General features: G+C 53.0%; 1 protein-coding gene across 4 annotated transcripts in view; it reads right to left on the bottom strand.

Annotated features, from left to right (window-relative positions):
* PAX8 (paired box 8) overlaps window positions 1-23,173 on the bottom strand; it is a 56,879-nt gene that overhangs the window by 9,902 nt on the left and 23,804 nt on the right. The window contains exons 3-9 of one of the 4 annotated variants that reach the window (XM_061210754.1): window positions 15,814-15,979; window positions 13,739-13,939; window positions 12,271-12,359; window positions 11,863-11,988; window positions 11,451-11,623; window positions 7,032-7,152; window positions 6,370-6,576 (exon numbers count right to left, since the gene is read on the bottom strand). In XM_061210754.1, the coding sequence (XP_061066737.1) occupies window positions 6,370-6,576; window positions 7,032-7,152; window positions 11,451-11,623; window positions 11,863-11,988; window positions 12,271-12,359; window positions 13,739-13,939; window positions 15,814-15,979 (1,083 nt within the window). The remainder of the gene's footprint in view (window positions 1-6,369; window positions 6,577-7,031; window positions 7,153-11,450; window positions 11,624-11,862; window positions 11,989-12,270; window positions 12,360-13,738; window positions 13,940-15,813; window positions 15,980-23,173) is intronic. The other 3 variants (XM_061210756.1, XM_061210755.1, XM_061210757.1) reach the window with 3 other exon arrangements.

Genomic DNA, 23,173 nt, shown 5'->3' with positions numbered 1-23,173 from the left:
ATGTTAAGAGGCCACTGGACTCAAAGCTCACATCTCCAGCTCCGAGGAGAACCGGAAACAAGGCCCTATGAAGGGATGGCAAAGGTGTGGCCTGTTGGCCCATCGCTCTCCTTTTTCGAACCTGTGGCAGATACTGCTAATCAATCACTGAACTCTTTGCCGCTGAGCCAGAGGGAGGTTCCTGCTACTGGACCTGGCCTTTCAGGTGGATACAACCTAGCAGAACTGCAAGAGACGTGAAACATATTGCCTTTTCCTGACCTGGAAAGGAGATGTGGGCAGACAGACAGTGTTTACACAGGCCCGTGAACCACTGACATCTGTCCACGCCATTCCTGAAAAGAACCATCTCTCTGTTTACCTATAATTTGTGGGTAATACTCTGGCCTTGGTGACACAGAGGCTGCTCTGTGAAGTCCTGATTTCCCTGGCTTTGCCTCTCCTCTACATCAGGTAGTCAAACCTTCCCATTCTGGAGACCCCACCTGACCTGGTGAGTTTCTCTCCATCTACACCACGTGCCAACAACCACAATGCTTCACCCTTGTCCCTTCTTCCATTGCCCCATGTCCTGCAGGCCCATGAGATTCTGCCTCATCCAAGGATTCTTGGCCAGGTGACAAGACATCCTATTCTGCCCAGGTCATGAACACTGTCCCAGCATATTTATGAATAACGCCCATTCCACTCTCAAAATGCCCCAGTTTGAATGATGAAATTATTGGGTCGTCCTAGTTCTTGGTGATGTTTACAAGGTTTCTGAACCTCAGACCTATTGACACTTGGGAAGAGATAATTCTCTGTGAGGGACTATCCTGTGCATTATAGGATGTTGGGTCTACCCACTAGATGCCAGTAGCAGTTCCCAACCAGTGTGACAACCCAGAATATCTCCAGATATTGTCATATGTCCCCAGGGGGGCAAAATCACCTCTGAATGAGAACCTCTGTGTTAGATTATCACCATTACCAGAATGCCTTTATCTTTTCCACACTGGGGGCTACCTTCTCTCCTAGGACTTAACATAGGCTCTCTGTGAGCCTCTGTCAACCAACTTACCAAGTCCACCCCCTCCATGGCACTGTTTGTCCAACTTTCCTCCCATCCGTCCCCCCGAGGTCCTTCATATGTCGGGCCCTTCAGCGGGTGCTTAGTAACAATGGAAGGGAAGGTACCTCGCATGGAACCCTGTAAGTTGTCAATACAGCAGTAACTCCCTCCTTACCTCTATTTCTAGAGATTCCCTGAAGACAGTTCATTCATTTGACAAATACTGATTGAGTAACTCTGATATCCTAGGCACTTTTCAAAGCACTTGGGGATACAGCAGTAAGCAAGAATGCTAAATTAGCAAGGCTAGGCGCTAAGTCAAGATGGGGATAGACTGGGATGGGCATTGCAGCCAAGTCCAAGTCTGGGGGGGTCAACAAACAAGACCAGGCCTACTGGACTTCTGCCCTTCCTCTGGAGGGAAGGGTCTAGGAACCAGAGGACTTTGGCCCTCATTCCGCTTCTACAACTAATTTTCCAAGTGCCCTAGACCAGCCACCTACATACCCCCAAGCCTCAGTTTCTTCACATGCAAAATGGGATACAAAATAAGAGTAGCCTTACACACCTTATTACTATTACCAGAATGTTATCAGCATAATTCAGAGCTAAGGTTTCATGCCACAGGTGAACACTGATTCGTGCAATGGACACATTCTATAAATTGTTACATGTCAAGGGAAACCTTATAGAATAAATCCTGTTGGAAAGGAGCCATCGGTTCATTATTTAAAACTGTGTGAATGTTTTGGTAAAAATGAACACCACCACCTAATTTCCTAATTTGTTTGAGTATAATGTCCAGCAGTTGTCGGTGCTGGACCAAACAGAAAGGAACCCGCTGGAGTTCGACAGATGGGTTCAGTTCACTTGACACAGGCCTGAACAAATGAGGGCTTGGCCACACAGGTGAGGAAAGGGAAATTTCAGTATATTTAGAAGGAGAGGGAGAAGTAGGCAGAAGATATACCAAGCAAAAATCTGATCTTTCTTCGAAAAAGACTGCAATACGATCAGCTCTCAGACTCAGCCCCTTGGACCCTTGGATGAAGCCCCTGGTCAGGTACCAGTGCCCATGAGAGGCAAGGAGTGACATGAAGCCTGTGTGGGCAGGATGAGGACACAGGGTGTACGTGACATGAGTAGGAGAGTGACGGAAGAGGGTGGTGGCTAATTCAGGCCTGATGCCTTTTCCCTTTCCTTTTCCCTCCCTACTTCCAAGAGGGAGAGAGACAGACAGACAGACAGACAGACATCTAGGTCCAGATTGTGGCTGAGGAACAAAGTACTTAATTTTCCTGACCCGCATCTTCCCGTCTGTCTCATGAGGAGCTAGGCTAGATGACAGATTAGAAATTGGTCTCACCTTAATTAATATTCGATTGATTGGTAGGGGGCTTCCTGGTGCATTGTGTTGAGAAGGATTCTGAGGCTGCATCTGTGTCTGCTGTGATTGGGGTTGGTGGTATATCTTGGCTCTCAGGCCACCTATTGGCTAGGGCTGGCCTAGGTGCTCTACAGAGCTCTTTCCGGCCCTGGAGCCCTGTGGTCCCACGTTCCGCTTCATTCTACTTTTATCCTGTCCCTTTCCATCACCTGGTCCTGCTGCTTCTTGAGCTTTGCAGCTCAGTGGGCAGAGCACCAGGGCACAAGCTCCCCTTAAGCCACAATTTAATTTAGTCACAGTTGCCCCCATGGGTCCCATCCCACGAGAACTAGCTCCCAAACTGCTCTTTGGGAAACTGAATTCACCAGCCTCACTCCCCTGTATTCTGAGATTTTTAATCTTCGTCTCCCCTTAGTCACCTAACTTTCTCCCAGTGGGACAGAGGTTTCTGAATCAGATGCTGAAGCAAACTCCTGAAGGCTTCCTCCCCTGAAGCCTGGCCCCCTTGAAAAGCCTGCTGAGACAGTCTTCAGGACGGCCTTCACCCAGACTCCGTACCATCAACTTTCCCACCAGTCTCACAAGACTCTGCTTCAATTCCTTAAATATGTGGTTTTCTCCCAACGCCAAGAACTTTGCAACCTTCTTAGAAATGAAACCACAGAAGCCATAAGGTGGAGACGCTCTTTCACAGCCTATTTTATGGACTTAATTGATTTTTAAGGCTCTTCACCACAAGTTTATCTTTGGTTTGTAATTCCAACTCCTCTGTACTCAAATATACTTCCAATATAGTCCTATTTTTAAGAAGCTGACATAGACACAGGTCTATGTTGACTGGCTGGGAAATGGGGTTTTAGAAGAGAACACTAGCACCCCAGAAATACTGGTAAATGTTCTAAATATCGGTAGAGGTCAGGATCAGAGCCAGAACTTGGAGGAATTCTGAGGGTAGAAGTGATTTCAGACCATTTTATCCACTCCCTTTGATGTCTGCCCTCTATGTGACCTCTTTTCAACTCCTTATCTTGCTCTGATAGCAAGGAGAATTTATGGCAATCCAGAAATCTCTTTGGCAGGATTAAATATAATTTTGCACAAAAGGATGGAGGCGGGTAACGGGGCTCTTTGATGATAAAACCGAAGTCAGGGCTTTCTCATCAGCTGAGCGGGACTCAGCCCTGGAACAGCCAGGACAAGGACAGCCTCAGTACTGCTCTCGGCCAGTGTGCTGGGACCCCAGACTGGGGCATCCTTTCCTTTTTTTCAAGCTCATCTCTTCCTCCTTTGAATAGATTGCCAGCCCCCAGACTCTTGAGATCATTCCCCTCCTTTTTTTTTTTTTTTGGCTGCGCTTCATGGCTTGCGGGATCTTAGTTCCCCAACCAGGGATTGAACCCGGGCCCACGGCAGTGAAAGAGCTAAGTCCTAACCACTGGACTTCCAGGGAACTCCCAGATCATTCCCCTCCTAAGCTGCTTTCTCTCTGCCGTGTCCCCCTAGTCCGCTCACTGTGGCTCAGCCACGTGGGAAGTATTTAAGTCCAATCTTGACCAGAGGTGGCAGGGGGGACACTCTTTCAGGAGCTCCAGGCCAACCCGTGGGCTCAGCATGGATACTGCCATCATGGGCCTTGTGCCTGATCCGCAGGGCGGGCCTAGCTCTGTGAACTGCGCCCTTGACTTGCCTCCTGTTCTTGGCAACCTCCTGGACCCAGCCCCTCCAACCCTGGCCACTGCTTGCTCTTCTCAGAGCCCCTGCCTCTGGGGGGGGGGGCCTCTTCAGCCCTCAGGCTGGGCTCCACAGACTTCACGGGGGTCACACCCCGCACATCGGCCTCACCTGGGCCTGGCTCCGGGGCCCAGCTGTCTAAATGACCACTGGGTGTCTGCTGCCCACTGCTTTGCCCCACGGGGGCATGACCTCCCAGTCCTGCAGCTGGCTCGGAGAGAGGGCACGTCCATTAAACTAAGAGCTCACAGAAGTTGGAAGCATCACCCCTGATGTGATTGCATGGTGGCTGGGGGTGCTTGAAGCCCTAAAAGGGTGGCAGGGAGGGGACAAAGTGTGGGAGCTTTGGGGCAGGGACTTTGCACTGTGCTGTTCCGACCACACTTCACACCACCACCCAGGTCTGTGCTCTGATATATCTGCTTCCCACTGCCCTCTGTCCTTCCCGCTCCTCTCTGGCTGGTCCTGCCAAGCCTCTCCACAGCTCCCACAGTAAGTGAAGAACTGCTCCCCATCACCGCATGCTTCACCCACACCCTCATCCCTTACCTGCCTCATCCCAGCCCTCCTGGCCCCAGCCCACCACGCGCACAAGGCAGGCAGTCTTGCCCGGTGACTGGGCCGGTCCGCCCCGCAGTGGATGTGAGTCTCTTCTATTCCCCTCCTCCCTCCCTCCCCATCCCATTTTCTCTGGCTGACATCACTTCACTCAGCTCACAGAGTTTTCTTCTTTAATCACTTTGGTCAAAACAAATGACCCATCTCCGCTGACTTCACCCTCTTTTGAAATTCTGCACTGAGTCAACACTTTCCTCCTTGCTTCAGACCCTTAAACATTGCCTCTCTGCCCACACACTGGGCTTCTTTTATGAATCCTTTGCCTCCATGCCCACCTCTTCCAAGAGGACCTCCCTCATTAGACGCAGGGATGCACAGAGGGGGGAAAAAAAAATCCTAGGTGCCAGACAGACATAAAACATACAGACAGTTACAAGAAAGGGTCAATGAACTTGAATAAGAGGACCGTGCGGTCCCTCTGGGCGGGCAGAGGTCTGGTTCTTTTGGTGCAGTGATTTTCAAGTCCAAGGGCTTTCCGTGGGCAGAGCCCCTACTTCAGACAGAGTAGTTCTTCATTTGTCTGGTTTGGATACCTGGCTTCTGTCAAAGGTTTCATTTCAGGAGAGTGCTGCGAGGTCCAGCAAGTTTGAAAACCACTGGTCCAGAAGGGCTGGCCCACCCCTGGCTTCCCCCATGGGTCCTGGTTCAATGCCTTGGACCCACATCTGAAACAGTTTCATCTCTGTGGCAGCCCTTCACATATCTGAAGACTGTTATGGGTCTCTGCCCCCCATCCCTACCCCTCACTCCACCTCAGGCCTTCTCCCTGCCCAAGCCAAACACCTCTGACTTTTTCAGTCACTGCTCAGACCCTGGCTAGACGGGCTGATGTCCTTCTGCCAGGGAGACCCAGCTCTGCTGGGGTCTGACCCACACGGTGCATGCAGGCGGAGCCCTCACCATGGTCCTGTTCAGGGGCCTTGGCCAGGCCCTTCTCTCTGGGCCTGTCACCCATCAGTGTAAGGAGAGATTTGCTCCAAATGCCCCTAAGATGCTTCCAGCTTTAAATGTTTTGAGTTGGATGAGGTCCCTGGTGGGAGGTCCCTGCTCCCCCCTCTCTTGGGTTGGTGAGTCACTCTGCTTGAGTGTCCTCCAAGGGTGACACTCTTAAGCTAGCCACAAGGAGAGTTACACTCTGGAGACCCAACTGGGGCTTACCCTCTGTCTTTAGAAATTTGATCCAGAATTTGGCTCCCAAAGCCAATGCCTTTCTCCCTCCAAAGTTTTCTTTTTTCCTTCTTTTGTATTTTTTACCCAGACCAAGTGTTCAGGGCTTTACGGAGCCTGGCTCCTGGCCTTAGGGTCCCTGTCCTTCCATGGGGCCTTGGGTGGAGGTTCTGGAAATCTGCCGGGCACCCCCAGAGTGCCTGCCACCCCGAAGGCCTGACTCTGCAGGCTCGGAAGGGGCACATCTTGGCACCTCCAAAAGTTGCCGGAGGAATCAGGAAATGGGGGTGATAGTGGAGAGGACTGGGGGCCAGAGAGGGGACTGGACCCACAGCAGGGGACCGGCGTCCGGCCCTGAGGACCCCCCCTCCCTCCCCCCACGATGGCTGCACAGCCCGGGACCTCCCTGTCGTACCTGAGAGGAGGGCCTGGCCCGTGAACTGCCCGTACACGGAGGCAGCATGGGGAAAGGCATTGAAGGGCGGGACCGAGGCACCGGCTGGGACCCCGGAGCCGACTTGCTGCAGATCCAAAAAGGCGGAGCTAGATAAAGAGGAAGGGGTGGAGCTAGAACTGGACACCTCGGGGGTTTCCTGCTTTATGGCGAAGGGTGAATGAGGATCTGCCGGAGGGAGGGAGACAAGGAGAGAGGGGTGTGAGATGATGGGGTGGGAACATGCACAAACCAAGCCATGAGGTGCGGGAGGGGTGCGGCGGCGCGGGGCGGCTGGGCGGGCTCCTCCCTGAGGCTGGGCGTGGAGGGGGGAGGTGGGCGGGGCTACGCGGTGCCCCTCAGGTCTCGGGAGGAGGGGAGGGGGCAGCTCTACCTCCCTGCTCTGCCTCTGCGAATGTAGACGCGGCTGCGTGTGCCCCGCGCCGGGGGGCAGGCGGAGGAGAGGGGCCGAGGATAGAAGGCGAGACCCTCTGGACCCACCTGGAGGCCCAGCCAGCATAGCCCCCCTCTCCTCTCCAGGCCCAGGGCCGTTAACACCTTCCTTCTCTCCATCCGCCAGCTCTGCCCTCCAGCCCATCCTGGCAGCTGGGGCCACATGGCCCAGGAGATTCCGGGCATCGTACCTGCCACCACGGGGTAGGTCTGATGAGTCGAGAGGTTGCGCCCCAAGGGTGTATTGGAAGGGGTCAGGGTGGCCTTCCCGTCGTCCAGGGCGCTGTTGAGCAAGGGCAGTGGGTAGAGGCCCTGGCGAACAGAAAGAAGTCAGTGCACAGAGGCCGTGGGTCGTAGGCCCACCTAGAAACCCCGCAGCCCAGTCTCCCCAGGAAACACTCCCTTCCTCTGTCCCCTCTTCCCGCTCAGTCTCGACTCCACTTAGCCTGCTTAATTGGATCTTATCCTCTGACTCACAGCCCTTCTGTTTTTCTCCCAGTCCCAGGCTCAGGACCTTCCCTTCTGCAGCCCTGGAATTCAATGCCGGCTGGTGGTGCGCAGGCCAGGCACAGAACAGAGCAGTTCCTTCCAAGGCCCACGCCCTGCCTGGACGCTGGGCTCCTTCCTGGTCTCCTCACCCTGTCTGGGCCCACAGAGAACAGGATGCAGGGCTGGGGCAGTTGGCACATGAGCCTGTTCAGGGTGCTTCGCTCCATTCATTAAGTTATTCTTCTCCAGATCAAAAATGCAGACACAGAGAGGTCAAGAAACTTGCCACACTCTCATAGGGGACAGAGCCAGGATTTAAACCCCAGGGGTCTGGCTCCAGGGCCCATGCTCTCAACCGCTGCTCTGCAGTGGATAACATCATGACCACTTCTTACACTTGCAAAGAGCGGACATTAGATTTTGCCTGTGTTATCCTGATCCGTTGCCCCCAGCAGCCCTGTGACATGGCTGGGCAATATTATGTCTGTTTTATATGCCGAGAGCCTGAAGCCCAGAGAGGTAAATGTCCCAGGTGTGTATGAGACAGAGACTAAATCGAGGACAGCAGTTCCTGACCCAGGCATTTTCTCCTTCAATAAAATGACACACCCGATACCCCAGCAGAATAGGTGGATTTCTCTCCCCCCGCCCCATATCCAAGCAAATATAAATGTGCACATTCAGCTTGAAGATTATAGGGGTTAATTTGTTTAAAAAATTCTTTATCAGGTACCTGGGGGTTTTCTTAGTTATGACCTCATTTTCGATTGCACTCGGCCTCCCCTCACATGAGCAGGCCGTCTCCTAAGATGGCCTCCAAGAAGAACTTGTTCAATTAAAGGCAAGGGTACATCACCCCTCACCATGACTCCCTCCCACCAGGGCACGAGACAGCACACACCTGCTCCCCATACACGGATCACACACGTCACAAATGCACTATGTGAATTAGTGTGCAAAACTGAAATCAAGGCTTGCTCCGTGGTTGCATAACGGCTCCTCTAAAGGCAATCGCTTTCAATGATTTCCATCGAGCTGGGTTCTCCAAGGAGCCACAGCAGTTTCTGGTTGTGTGCCAGGCACTTCTGGAAGCTGCAGTCAGTTCTGGAGGCCACAAGGGCACCATTATCATGTAGCAGCAATTACTGACGAAATGGCGCTCTGGTTCCATGCCTTCCGAGGGGACTTCCTGCTTCTAGGCAGGATGGAGTTGCTTAGGGCCTGGCTTAATGAAATTGAACAAAATGCCTAATTTCTAGAAAGTGTAAGAAAAGTTTAAAATGCTTTATGGATATGTTGATTTGATACCAAATACTTTCTCAAAATCCTATAACTTTCTAAAATTTAGGCAATTCGGTGAAAAACAAACCAACCTATATGGTCAGACATTTTGGTGATGTTGCACTGAATGGCTTAAACATCCCCATGATGACTGGATTTCTTACTGGGATTGAACTTGAATTGGGGTGCAGAGGGCACAATGCTTTAGGACTTGGGTGAGTTTGAGCCCTGGATCTGCAAGGACCAGCCAAGTAGCTTTAGTCTCCTTGACCTCTCAGAGCCTTGGCTTTCTCACCTGTATAACAGGGATAATAGAATCTGCTTCACAAGGCTGATGTTAAGGATTAAATGAGATCTTATATACCTACATTAAAAGCTTAGCCCAGAATGCTTGGTAACACAAATGCTCAATAAATGGCTATTTCAGAGTTATGTGAAGAGTCATAGGCTCCCCAATTCTTGAGTCTCTGTCTTCATAATATTCACGTTCTGTTGATCTGCTTCTTGATGCACTTGTAAAAAAGAGGAACAAGGGCTGTGCAGACTTCTAACTACGCCTGGCAGTAAAATAGCAACCAGAAATGAGGCCACAGGACGTTTCTGTTGAATGCTTTGCCCCTTGTTGACTTTACGGAAGAGATGGCCATGTCTTCGCCCCATCCTGAGGTCAGGTGTGAGGACCTGTGCTTCTCTCCTGGCTCCCTAGGCCAGAGGGCCTTCCTGTGCCCAGTGAGGGAACACGGAGTGTTCCTTCAGCAGTGCTGACAGCGCCAAGGGCGGGAAAGGTAAGGAGCCCCGGGCACAGGCTGGGTTCTCCCTGCCGCTCACCACGAGCCGGGGAATGAATGAGGGTGTAGATTATTGGCTGAGGGAGGGAATGAATCAATTATGGACACTGCTGAGCCTCTGTCTCCTCATCTGTAAGGTGAGGGGTTGGAGTAGTTCCATGCTTTTCAGGCTCTCTTTTTCCAGTCTTCAAATAAGAACTCACATAGGAGCATCGTATTTAAAGCAGGTGAAGTGAACAGATCTGAATGAAACCAGGGCAGGCAGGTCCGAGCTCCACAGCCATTCGCTTCCCCAAGCCCTCTCTACCTTCTCTGGCCCTGGGTCATCTCCACACAAATGGAAAGACTGGACTTGGTGGGCCCTGCGGTCCCTCTGGCTCAAGACTCTCCATTGCATGACTCCCCATGTACATATGCCAGCTTGGTGCTGGGTCTCCGGGCTCCTTGTAATCAAGCAGGGCCCCTTGGGGGGCTCAGGAACAGAGCCAGGAAATGGCTCTGCGACCCAGCGGGTCTCAGCAGCAGGGTTTCTCTACTCTACCAGGACACTGGGTTGCGCAGGCTCCGTCTCACACAGCGGGTTCCCGCAGGCCCACCGCTGTGGCCCCATTCGGCTCCCCCCCGCTCCGCCCTGCCCTGCCCCGGGAGCCATGTGCTGCCTTGCGGCTGAGTGCCCGGGCCCTCTCCCCAGGTCTGCTGACGGCCAGCCTTCTCTGCAGCCCTCCTGGTTGCTACAGCCCAGGCTGATAAAATCGCTGACGCAGATTGCCTGCCCAGCTGCGTTGCTGGCATCGGCCCAGCAGCCCAGACGGTCACTGGCAATGGTTCAGCTGATTATTGGCATCGTCACCATTGGCCTACTCAGATCTTAGAGATGTACGGGCATGCCTCACTCCTGGATCCGATGACAGCGTGTGCAGAGAGGGGTGAGCAGACACCGGCCTAGAGAATCCTCAGCTGGTTGACCAGGTGGGGTGAGGCAGGGAGACACTGCAACTGCTGTGTTGATAAAAGATAATGAACCGAGAGGCCAGCGGGCCTGGAAGTTCAGACAGAGGTGTGGAGTCTTTGTTGGGCTCTGTGGGAGACCTTGGACGTCTCTGCCAGCTTTTCACAGAAGCCAACCCACGATAAGCCATTTCACCTGCCCTGAGCACCGGAAATAAAGCTTCCCTTGTAGCTGGTAGTTTATTGTGCTGGATTGCTCAATGCCTTCACTCAATCTACCTTAATTGAGCATCTGTTATAAGAGGGGCACAATGTTAGGTGCTGGAGATAAAAGAAGATGTTTTGAGATGCCGCCCTGTCCTTAAGAAATCTGCTGTGTCTTTACATCTCTGTCCACTAGGCAATTACACTACCCCGTGAGTTCTGCGGGGCAGCCACCCGGACGTGCAGGAGCAGGGGCGCGGGCGAGATGAAGCGTGCCTGAGGAGCAAGGAAGGATTCGTGGACCAGGTGATGCTTGAGCTGAGTCATAATGGCCGAGTGGTATTTTTCCAGGCAGAGAGGTGGGAGGAAAGGCATTGTGCGAGGAGGGCACACTGTGTGCTGGGGCAGAGGGGGTGTGAACTAGAGGGGCGTGGTGAGGAGCGTGAGCAGGGCTCGCAGGGGTGGGCAGGCGTGAGTGGCCCGAGGCGGGGCTGGAGGTGCTGGTAGAGGGCACGCTGTAGAGGCCGGAGCTGTGGCTTTATTGCTGTGCGACCTGACCCCGCCGTCTAGGGAAGTCACCGCGGCAGGGGCATGGCATGGCTGGTTGCATTGCCCTAAGCTCAGAGGTTGTGGGTGAGGGAAGGCAACAGGGCTGGGAGGATGAGGAGGAAGAAGCTTAGCGGCTGGTGAAACAAAGCCTGTGACGGCCTTGGAGCTGCAGAAAGCACGCGCCTGACCCCGGCAAGCAACTCCTAGCTGCTTCTAGAACCGCAGGCTGATTAGGGAGCTTTCAGAGCCCGTGCCTTGCTCTGGCAACACCCCCCGCCCCCCGGCCCCTACCCCCCGCCCCCGCCCGCCCCAGCCTGTCTGCTAACCTCCCACGCCCGGCTGGCTCCTCACCTGCTCGCCTTTGGTGTGGCTGGGGGAGACATAGGCCTCTGGGTAGTGCTGCCGATCAAAGGGGCACTCAAGCGGCTCAAGGTGGTGGCTGAAGGCGTCCGTGCGGAGGTGCTTGCGGGGCCCACTGCCGCTGCTCTGGGAGTCAAGGCTCAGCCGACAGCTGTCCTGGTCACCTGGCGGGTGTCCCCAGGCAGGGAGAAAGCTTTCAGGGGCCCGTCCACCCATCCCCCAGGCCAGAGCTGGGGAGCACACTCGCTTCAGGGGAGGGAAAGGACCAGGCTCCCGGGGCCTCAGGGTGGCTTAGAGACAGGCCCGAAACTCCTGGGCCGAAGGGGGCTTGTGTCCCATCAGAGCCTCAGCAAACCGCCCTCCTGCGCCCCCCAGCCTGCCCTCTGGTTCCCACAACACTCACTGTCATCCAGTTTCCTCTTGCTGTCGCTGCCAGGCTGCGCGATCCCCAGGAGCCCGTTGATGGAGTAGGTTGAACCCAGAGAATCGGACTGGGGAGACTCTGGAGGCGTCACGGCTGAGCTGGGGACTGCAGTGGGGCGAGACGGAGGGTCAGGACGTGGAACTGACACCCCTCAGAGCCCCTGCTGCCACCGTGGAGGGGTCAGGGGTGCCGCTGGTGCCAGGGTTCTTGCCTGAGGTGGTTCCACCCCTGAATACTTCAGAGCAAGACTGTGTCCCAACGGAAGGACTCAGTCTACACACCTGGGTGTGCCTGTGTGGACGTGTTTGTGTGTGACTCTGGGTGTGTACGCAGATGGGTGTGTGTGTGCAAGGGGCTGGGTGTGCCTGCAGGACCCTCGGTACTCACTCAGCGTGTGTCCTGGGCTCAGGGACTTGGCAGCCACGCAGCCGTCCATGGGAAGGTTGAAGGGTTGCTGCACTTTGGTCCGGATGATTCTGTAAGGGAGACAAGAAAGGCCCTTAGAAGAGAAGGAAACAGGGCTCCTGGATGCCCCACATCCAGTTGCCTTTTTGAGATCCCACTTGGGTATCTAAAGGCACCCCAACCTCAGCCTGTCCACACTCAAACCCGAGACCTTACTCCTTATACCTGGTCCTTCCCACTGTTCCCATTTCACGATTAGTCCCCCTGGTCACTCAAGGCAGAAATGCACGTGGGGCTCAGCATCTGCCTCCCTCCCTCCTCCCTCGAGCCCATTATCAGGTTCTGCGGGTTTGACCTTGTAAATCTCTCCAGCATCCATCCCTCTCTGCATCCCTCACTGCCACCACCAAACTCTCCCTCCAGGGTCACTCACTGGCCCACCCCTCTCTGCTCTTGACCCTTTCTAATCTTTTCTTTCTATTGCAGCCAGAGTGGACTTTCTGAAATGCAAGTCAGCCTCGGGCTTAACATCTGCCAAGGTTCTTCCCATTGCTTCTAGGTCAGAGGCAAGAATACGTAGCACGGTCACCAGCCTCTGAACTGCAGCCTTTCTTCACATCTCCACCTCAGCCGACTTCATGCTCCCCTTCCCTCCACCTGCTGGCTTTCTTTCAGCTTCTTGTATAAGATCCTATTCGCCACAGGGCCTTTGCACGTGTTGTCTCAGAGCTCCTTTCACCATCCTCCGCCCCCTTTCACCTAGTTAACTCTTATTAGTTATTTCTTACTCCAGGCATCTTTTCAGAACCTCCCTAAACAAAGTCACCCTCTGCCAGCTCAATAGCCTCATATTTCTCTCCTTAGCCAAACTTAGAGCTGCATTTCTTACAGCTGTTTGCACGGGCACTTGATTAGGACTCGATTAGTGTCTGTTTTCCCACTGGGCTGTAAGGGCCACATGCACAAGGATTGTATGTCCTCAGGGCCTACACGTGAGTGACTTATGTGTGAATGAACGAGTGAGTGAGCAAGTGAATGATTGATTGAGATGGTGAGTGAATGATTGAATGACTAAACAAATGAGTGGGTGCTTGGATGAGGGCCCAGTTAGGGGGTCTTGTGCCTCGCTCAAGAAAGGATCAATGCAAGAAGAAGTTTCTTTTATTGAATGAAAGAGGATGTGGTGTGTGGGGAAGGAGACTGCAGTGAGTACAGTCTGGGTTGGGGATGGGGCGAGGCCCGGGTGCGGTGAGGAGAGGGGTGAGGGTGGGGATGCCCCATGGCAGTGAGGAGGCTGGAGGGGTGGTGCCTGCCCTGGGCCCGGGGCACTTCTGGCCTGACTCTTCAGCATGCCGCCCCTTCCCAGGCTCCGTTCCACTCAAGCCAGGTCTCCGTCCTGATTCCCCCAAAGCCCAGGTTCCCCGGCCCCTGGCTGCGGTGTCCCTCTCACCTGTTGATGGAGCTGACACTGGGCACAGTGTCGTTGTCACAGACGCCCTCGGCCAGGAGCCGGTCTCGGATCTCCCAGGCAAACATGGTCGGGTTCTGCCGCTTGTAGTCTCCGATCTTTTCCACCACCTTGGGGGTGGCCACCTTGGGCTTCGAGCCCCCTATCACTCCAGGCCGGATGCTGCCAGTCTCGTAGTACCTACTCCAATAGAGAACCCCAAAGAAGTACCCAGTAAGCAGGTGGGGTCTTCGGGCAGGAACTTAGCCAGAGACTCTCGTTCCCCTCCGAGGCTTCTGGGGAGGGGCCAGTGGGTGAATCGTGCCCCCAGGGCCGGCCTCCAACACGGTGTTCCCGGCACTGCCTGTTTCCCTTGCATGGGTAGGTTTATGCCGCTGCCAAACCAGAACTCTCTTCGATAGACCTCGCCCAGGGATACCTGGCTTCTCTCTTTCCCGTCGTCCCTCTGGCCAGTCTCCTGCGTCTGAGAACCTGCAGGAACCACCTTATGGGGCACAAAGCACCTCCCTTCTTAGAAAGGGCACTTTGACGCATGTGCTCTGCAGGTACATACAGGTTCACGGTGGCGGTTTGCTCTGTCCAGCTTTTCTTGGCTGAAGCATGACTTACTGTTCTCCTTGGCCATCCTGGTTTTACCCCTCCCTCCCCAGGAAGCCAGCGGGGGTCATTGGGCCCTCTGCCCTGTCTTGCTGGTTTCACCTTTGTTCTCCATAAAACCCCTCCACCCCTCCACCCCACCCCATACCCCCAGCCACTGGTTTTCCACCAGGTTACACAGTTCAAGTTGAAGCTGCTCCTCGTGGACTCTGGAACCCCAGTCTGGCCTGGAGCCCTGGCCACGTCCAGCTCCCTAAGCTGAGCCTATTCTCCCAGGGTCTCCACTCCCCTTCCCCACATCCCTCAGCAGGATAGCCTGCCTCCCCTCCTTGGGGAAACTCTGGTCTCTTCTGCCATGAAATAAAATCTGGCTCTTTAAAACTCCCTTTATGTGTCACAAGCCTCCGGCACTCATCCCCTTTGTGGGATGCTGCAGCCCGTCTTGGTAACCCCTCTCCTGACCCCAGCCTGGGACCACGCTTTGCCCTGACAACTTCGGCCAGGAAAGCAGGGCTTTCCACGTTCAATTACAGATCAGGTTTTGGTCTTTCTGAGCCAGAACTCCTCGTGAATCCACTTACAGGTTGGGTAAGGGAGACGGGTACACTGAGCTGACACGAAGCCCCGAATCCCCAGCGTGTGGGCACTTCCCGCCAGAAGTGGCCCTCCAGACTAGACTACGCGGCTGCGTCAGTCCAGAGCTTCACTGCTCCTGGTCCCTCCTGAACCTTTGGGTTAGCAGTTCTTAACTCTGGCTGCAGGAAATTAGAATCACTCGAGGAGGGCTTAACACTATACCGAAACTTGGACTCATTCCCCTAAAGTTCTGCCTTAACTGGGGTGGGCTGGGGCCTAGACATCAATTTCTTTTTCAGACTAAGATTCCCCAGGTGACTCTACCGTGCGGCCAAGGATGTGCACTGCTGCTCTGAAGTTAGTGTCCGTGAGTGTCACCTGGTCAGCTCATAAAAATCACAGCGTCCGGGCCTGGCTCCCAGAGAGGCTGCTGTAGGCCTGGCCTGGGGCTTGGGGATCTGCATTTCCTCAAGCAACCCCGGTGCTTCTGTGGCAGATACTCTGGGAGTTACGGTTTGAGAAACACAAACTCAGACGTCCCTCAAGCCGGGGTTAGACCTCGGGAGTCCACTCTGATCGCGTGTCCCCTCCCCAGTGGCTCCCTTCCCTTGGTCTCAGCAGGGGGAGGGCCTTTGGGGAAGATTCTTCTGCTTTAGGAACAAAGAAGTCTATAGAAAATGGGACATGGGGCAAAGGAGACCACGGGGGAGGGAGAAATGAAAGGAAGGAGAAATGGACAAATGAGGAAGGGAGGGCAGGAAACGACAGAAGGGCAGCAGATGGGGGAAGCCCAGAAGCACCACCACATCCTGTTCAGGGGCCCAAGCAGGACACCCCACGAGTCCCCGAAAGGGAGGGTGGTGAGGGGTGAATTTCGTGCTTACCTGCCAAGGATCTTGCTGACACAGCCATGGCTGACTCGGAGCTGGCGGGAGATGTCGCAGGGCCTCACGCCCTGGTGGGCCAGGTCCACGATGCGCTGACGCACCACTTCGGGCAGGGGTCTGCCATTCACAAAGGCCCCTCCCAGCTGGTTCAGCCCTCCGTGGCCTGAAACACAATAGTCCGGGGGACAGTTGTCAGGGCCACCAGGCAGAGAATCAGCCTGCGTGTGGACATCGGATGTTGAGAGCCCCTGAACTTGAACTCCCACCATTGGTCACACCCTCTGGTGCTCCCGGTGCACCCCGTCCTGCTTCCCACCTCTGAGGAGGGCTAGCTCGGGTTGGCGGGGTGAGGGGCATGTATGATGCCACAGAGGGGGGACATCCCACTTTGGAGACCTTTTGGGGGGTCTCCTCTCAGACCCTCAGCACCTCACTCCAAATAACAAGCCCACCACCTCCCTCCCTCCCTCTAGAAAGTATCTAAAGAGTTGAGGATTCAGGCTCTTCCTACTCTGATACTGAGCTGTGTGACCTTGGGGAAAATCCCCCTGTCCTCTCTGCATCTCTGTTCCTCATCTATAAAATGAGGGCGTAGGATGAAATCAGTGGTATTTAAGTTTCTCATTCTTGTTCTTCTTTTGAACCATAGGGCCAGATTTTTAAGCACAGTCACGGTGAGAAACACAGACACAAAACAATAAAAGGCGAGCTTCTTTGGTTGAGCTTGGACAGAGTGGGCCCTGTCCGTGGGTCCCCGGCCTGAATGGCCCGAGCAATGTTAGGAGCACTGAAAGGGCAAAGGCAGAGACCTCACTGGCCCACGTTCCAGGGCTTCCAGGACTGACATGTCGGGCTGTGGGCGGTGGTACAGAACGTGGACACGCTGTGGTGTGCGCCTGTCTCGTTAGCTGCCTTCCTGACTCGGCCTCTACCCTCTGGCCCCAGCCTGTGTTTCATTCTGAGCCCATCCACCTATTCAACACATATTTATTGAGTGCGTACTACGTGCCAAACGCTGCACCAGGCCCTGCAGATGTCGAGGTGAATAATGCAGATGTGATCCCTGCTCTGGGCTCATAGGGTTCAAGTAAGGATCTAGACCGGCCAATGACCGTACCACATGGTCACTGCTGGGACCGGGGACATGCAGGGGGTCATGGGAACCCCTGGAGGGGACCAAGCCCAGGCTCAGGGGACCATAGACGGGTTTCTGAAGAAGTCTAAGTGGAGACTGAAGATAAAGAGATGTCAGACTAGAGAAGGGGATGAGGAGGAAAACTGTTCCAGGCAGTGGGAACAGCATGTGCAAAGGCTTAGAGGCAAGAAGGTGTCTGTTCGATTTATCAACTTAACTCTCTAAAATCCCTAGATACAGGTTGGGCTAACTTCAGGCCTGAGAGCTTCCTTTTGCCGATGAGGAGACTGGGGCTTAGAGATTTTCAGTGACAATTTATGTGACTGATGTGACTCAGCTTATATGAGGAAGAGCCAGGATCTAACCAGGGATTAAGGCTCCCATCAGAGCTGCTGGGTGAGCCCCATTCTATGGCCAGAACTGACCCTGGAAGCTTGGCACCAGCCGTGCAGTTCCACACTGGAGGTGCCACTGCCCGGGAGCCGAGGGCGTCTTTTCACACCAGGGGCATGATTTGGTGATCTGGCTGGGATGGCAGAGCCCCGGGGGTGCTCAGGGGGAGTCAGGGGGAGCGGGCAGGGGAGGAGGAAGAGCCAATGCCAGGCTTTCTGCGTCAGCCCGTTAAGGGCTATTTACGGCCGAGGGTGGGATGTACCTCTGCTAGGCACACCGTGCCCATTACGGCCCACTGACGTAGCATGTTCAAAACTGCCCCTGCAATGTCTCCTCAGGGGCCCAAGCTGTTTTCAGCAAAGCAGTGAATATCTGTTTTTTTGTTTTTTTTTTAAAAGAGTCTGTAAGCGCCTCTGGCCTGGGCACTAAGTCCAGAGGAAAAGCCCGCTGGCCAAACACCCAGCAGGAGGGACACGATGATCCATCTCCCTGGTGGAGACAATTGGGTGACCTTGGGCACTGCTTCCACCCGTCCCATTCTAGGCAGCTTGTCCTAGCAAGTGTGTTTCCACCAGGGCTGGGAAGACATCCCAGATGGTCAGCGGAGGGCCCTGCATCCACTCCTGAGCCCGTTCCTCTGGCTTCTCATTGGCCACAGGCTGTTGGTGGAAAATGGCTCAGCCATTTGACCCTCTCTCCATCCGTGCTGCTTTTTGGCTCTTTTGGGTCCGGACACTGAACACAAGGGGGCGCCAGACAGCCACCCAAACAGACAAGGCCTCCCAGCTTTGTCCCCATTTTCCAGAATTCAGGCTTCCACGTGATCCACCGAGCTTAGATGTTGTGTTAGGTTCTCTACATCTAGAAAGGAGGGTTCCTACAGGTGGCGTTCTTCACCCCTAGAAAGGTAATAGGTTTAAAAAACCAAACGCCATATCTTGGTGGCATGAACTGGGAATTGTGCCCCCCCAAAAATCTACCCTGTTTCTCCATTGAAGCGTGCGGGCCATCGTCCTGAATCTTCCTGAAGGGCTGCTCAGGATCCTTAGAAACCCAAACTCTCAGGAACCCTCCTGAAAGGTTATTTACTAGATCAGCCTGCATCGGTATGAAGGGAAAGATGTATTCATAGCTCTGGCTCCTAAACTGTGAAGTCTCTGGTGCTTTATTTTATTTTATTGGCTTCTGAGTTCTTTGTGTTAATGTGCAAAGGGCGTTGGGCCAGGCTCCTGTGTTGACTCTGCCTGTTTTAATTTTTTTTTCACCAGTTTCTTTTATTCTGTAAAGTTGCTTAAATTCTTCTAAAAAATTCTTTAAATCTCCTTTTGAGGAGTAATTTCTTTTTTTCGCCAAGGCTGCTGCTGCTTCTTCTTCTTCTTCTTAATTTGTTTATCTCTCCACATATATTTTTTTTATTGTGTAGTCTTTTTTATTTTTTATTTTTTTGCAGTAGGTCCTTGTTAGTTATCTATTTTAAGTATAGCAATGAATGGGAACATGTCCATCCCAAACTCCCAATCTATCCCTCCCCCTGCCCTTCCACCCTGTTAACCATAAGTTCATTCTCTAAGTCTGTGAGTCTATTTCTGTTCTGTAAATAAGTTTATTTGTATCATTTTTTTAAGATTCCACATATAAGCGATATCATATGATATATGTCTTTCTCTCCATATATTTTTAATACAATTTTTTAAGGGTTACACTCCATTTACTTCCTGTTTTAATTTTATCATTTGAGAAATTTGGGGTTTTTTTTCAGCCATAGTGTTTCCATCCACTGAATGGGAGCTAAATAACACTATTTGCAGTGTCTGCTGCTGACCTAGGCCAACGGCTGGTAAAGAAAATTTCAGAGAATAACTAAGTACATGTACACCTCCCACCTTAGCCCCATCTTCTTAGAATAATAATTCTGATTGTTTGTATATTACAGTTTTCATCTCTTTTGATCTCAACACAGATATACCAAGTACCTACCATGAATCAAAGCACTGAGGAGATCGCCTTGAACAAGACAAGAAACCTGGCCCTCGAGGAACTTACAATCTTTGGAAGGATGCAATCAGATAAATTGGGAATCACCACGTTAAGGGAGAAGTTTCTTGAAAGAGATAAGTCAAATGCTAGGGGAGCCCGTAAGCGGCCAGAGGGAAGCTGAAGGGTGGAATGACCAGGAGGTAACCAGGTGAAGAAGCTTCCACAGGAAGAAAATCCACACACAAGACTTTGGTGCTCTCAAGAAATGGAAAGACATTTACTGTGGCTATCGGAGAATCAGGGTGGAGGAGTTGGAAAGAGCCTGCTGGCTGCAGAGGGAGACGGGCCCTCTGGTTTGAGGTTTGGAGCTCAGTCCCCATCACGGAAGGGCTTTTGTCCCTCCTGTGTCCGGTGCGGGGGAGTAGACGCCTTTGGGCGAGTCACCATCAAACGCCCAGAGGTGGGTGCATCCTTCCTTCCTGCCCCAGGGAGGGCCCGGCCGCCCACAGTGCTGACCACCTATCCGTGTGTACAGGGTGGGCTCTGAGGCCGGAAGCCAGGAACGAGTGGGAAGGGGGGAAAGGTGTCACCCAGGAAGAGGTTTGACGCTTTCTGAACAAAGGCCCTTTGTTCAGGCCCTTTGTATGGTCTGGACGGTGGAGGAGGAAGACGAGACGGCCTCGCCGGACCGAAGTGGGTTCTGAGTATGAAGTCCGCACACGAGGGGATGCCAACTTGCCTGGGGGCAGAGAGCACTGAGCCTACAGCGAGGGAATCTGCAAAGCTCTGGCTGAAGCCTGCTGTCCAGAAATGTGTACCTTGGAAAAGTGACCATCTGGGGAGGTCTTAGGCCTTTCTTTTGTCATTCTTCACTCCTTACAGGGCTCTGAGGAGCAGGGAGAGTAGGAGGACAAGAGAGAGGTCATTGCCCCAAAGTCTTGTTACGTGTATGGATACCCAGACCCTTGAGATGTAGGATAATTTCCCTGTGCCCCATAATCCTTTTTTTAATTTTAATTTTATTTTTCTTGGCTGCACCATGTGCACGGCATGCGGGATCTTAGTTCTCCGACCAGGGATTGAACCCGTACCCCCTGCAGTGACAGTGCAGAGTCGGAACCATCGCACCACCAGGGAAGTCCCTGTGGCCCATAATCCTTTGCCCAAGTCTCAGTCACAGCACTGGTTGCACCGAACAGCACCTTGATCTCTTTAGATTCCTATATGGGTTCTCAAGGGCAGGGGCCCCATCTTTGTCTACCTAGCACGTGTCACAAAAGTTTAATTAATGTTTCAGTAAATACACGTGGCAGAAAAATGCTTTACAAATGTGAGGGGCTATTGTGATGGTTGGTGAGTGGATTCCCCACCGCGGGACCCTCGAGTCCCATCATTGGATACTTTCCCCTTTCACCTTCTGTCTGATTCCTCACATCACTTGCCCAGTCCGAAAGTGACAATGGTTCAATGTGTTGTGCTGTGAAAATTTCCACTTAACTACCTGGGGATTTTTGTTTCAGCCCCAAAGAGTGTCAAGGTGAGCATCTGAGCCTTGGCAGGACTCTAGTGGGGGATTCAGCAGCTGCTTTGGGATGTCCTGTAAATCTCGCCACCACGCCTACTCTCACTCCCCAAGGAATGGCGGTGCCAGCACTACCCAGTCTCTGACAATCTCAGTTCAGTGATGTTGTCTCCCCAGCATGCTCACCTGCAGGCCTGTGATCTCCCGCTGTAACCTCACAGCAGCCCCCGTTGGCTTGGTGCCTTCTGGAATAAAGGCCAGGGCCTCTGCCTCAAAACACTCCTGAAGAAAATGCTCCAGGACCATGGAAACCCAGTGTTCCAACCTCTTGTCCCACCTTCCACGCCAAGTCTACACTCCGGGTCCCTCCAGCATCTATGAGGTGATTGATAGGTTACCTGGGCACATTAGGCCCTTGGATTAGGACAGAGGGGCCAGCACACTGAGAAGCAGCATTGTGCATCTGGCTTTACCCTCAACTTGCTGCATGACCTTGGTCTCTGTGCCTTGCACTTCTCCCAAGGGTAACTGGAGAAGAGAGACGGTCGGTTGGTAAAGCTGCTGCTTCGTGCTTCTCATCCCTTTCTCACTGATGCCTCATCCTTTCACCTGTTCTGGAACCCTACTCCATACACCATCCTCCCATGTCTTTTATATGAGTTACGTCTCCCTTTTTACCAGGTCCATCCCCTGGACCTACAAACACAATTAAATCCATTTATGCTGCCTCCCCAGGCCCTGCTTACAAAACAGAACGAAATGAAACAAAGCCAAACCTCCCCTTGACTATGAAACTTTTCCTTCCTATTGTTTTCAACCAAATTTCTCAATAAGTAGTCATACTTGGCTGTTCCTATTTCCTTCCTTTCCTCCCTTGCTGTTCAGGGGTCACCTCACGACATGCCTCATGCCTAGCAGGTGCTCGGATGCTAGGAACTAGGTGGACGGCAGGTGGTGGAGGGTGCTAAGTTCTCCCTCTTAAAGAGGCTTCCATACAAGGCTTGGCCCTTGGTCCCGGTTCCTTGTGTTTCTCTTTAATGCAGTTCTCTTTCCTCATTTGTTCTGTGATATCCATTCTTTTCCCAGGCTTCTCTCAAATCCCAGCGCTGTGCCCACTCTACACCATCATCTGTGGTGATCCCACCTACTCTCATTGTTTCAATTACCACCCCTGTACTGATGGCATCGTGGGCATCCAGGTGTCTCCAACCCAGATCTTTCCTCCGTTTTTATATTCAACTTCCTATCAGAAATCTCCGGGTGATAGAGGCACCGCCTCTAGGGTTGTCTCGGTGGGTCACGACACCAGCTGCCATGCAAGCATAAAACCTGCCCTTCAGCTTCATCGCATGCCACCTTCCGCCACACTCTCTGCTCCACACCCTCACGGGCCTTGTGCATGACCTTGGAGCTATTGGTGCATCCTCCTGCTCTGGGGCCTTTGCACATGCTGTTCCCTCTGCCTGGCTTTTTTATCTCTGAAACCCTAATATCTGGTATAGTGCTTGATGCACAGTAGGTACCCACTAAATGCTGGTTAAGTTAATTACTGGATGGAAGGAAGGAAGGAAGGAAGGAGGAAAGGAAGGGAAGAGAGTGAGGGAGGGAGGAAAGAAAGCAGGTCCAAAGCAAGCTGAGTGAAGCCCACACATTCTTTGCCCTCAGCAGAATTCTGTCTCTTTCAAAGACATATACTCTTAGACATGAGTTGTTTAAAAAAAGAAAGGAGTCCAGACATCATGGCACAGGAAAAGAGAGGTTTGCTTTCCTTCTGCAGGAGCCATGGGATGAATGCAGGGGCCTTCCTGTTGGCTTTTGCATCCAACCTTCAAGGTCAACGTTAAGTGTGTGACACTTGTCGGGCTCACACCTTTGCAGGGAACGTTACAGCCCACACACTGCCATGTTGGTCTGGCAGGAGCACTCTGTGAGATGAGTGCTACTGTCACCAGTTTACACGGATGAGAAAACTGTCACCAACTTGAGTCTTTGGGTTCTAAGTTGGGAAGCCTTTTCCTTCTAACCCTGGCTGTAGAGGGTTATGGAGAATGACAAGGAATTTATAGCTCTGGTGGCGAGATTTCAGCATGCACCGAGGGAAAGAATCACGAGAGACAGCTCCAGCTAGGGAGGACCTCAGTTTAGTAGCAAAAGCTATCCCACCTGGGAACTCGGACATCCCAGACTCAGAGGTCCACTTGACACATTTCTGACTCAGGGCTGCAGGGTGATGCTACCCCTTGATGTCTGCCAGGGTCCTCTCAGTAAAAAGATTTGCTACCCCAAATCTCACTGCCAGGAAGCTCAGCACTGTGTTCTGGGTTCAAGGC

This window comes from Eubalaena glacialis, chromosome 14 (genome assembly GCF_028564815.1).
Source record: "Eubalaena glacialis isolate mEubGla1 chromosome 14, mEubGla1.1.hap2.+ XY, whole genome shotgun sequence".
NCBI lineage: Eukaryota > Metazoa > Chordata > Mammalia > Artiodactyla > Balaenidae > Eubalaena > Eubalaena glacialis.
This window is presented reverse-complemented; position numbering and strand designations above follow the sequence as displayed.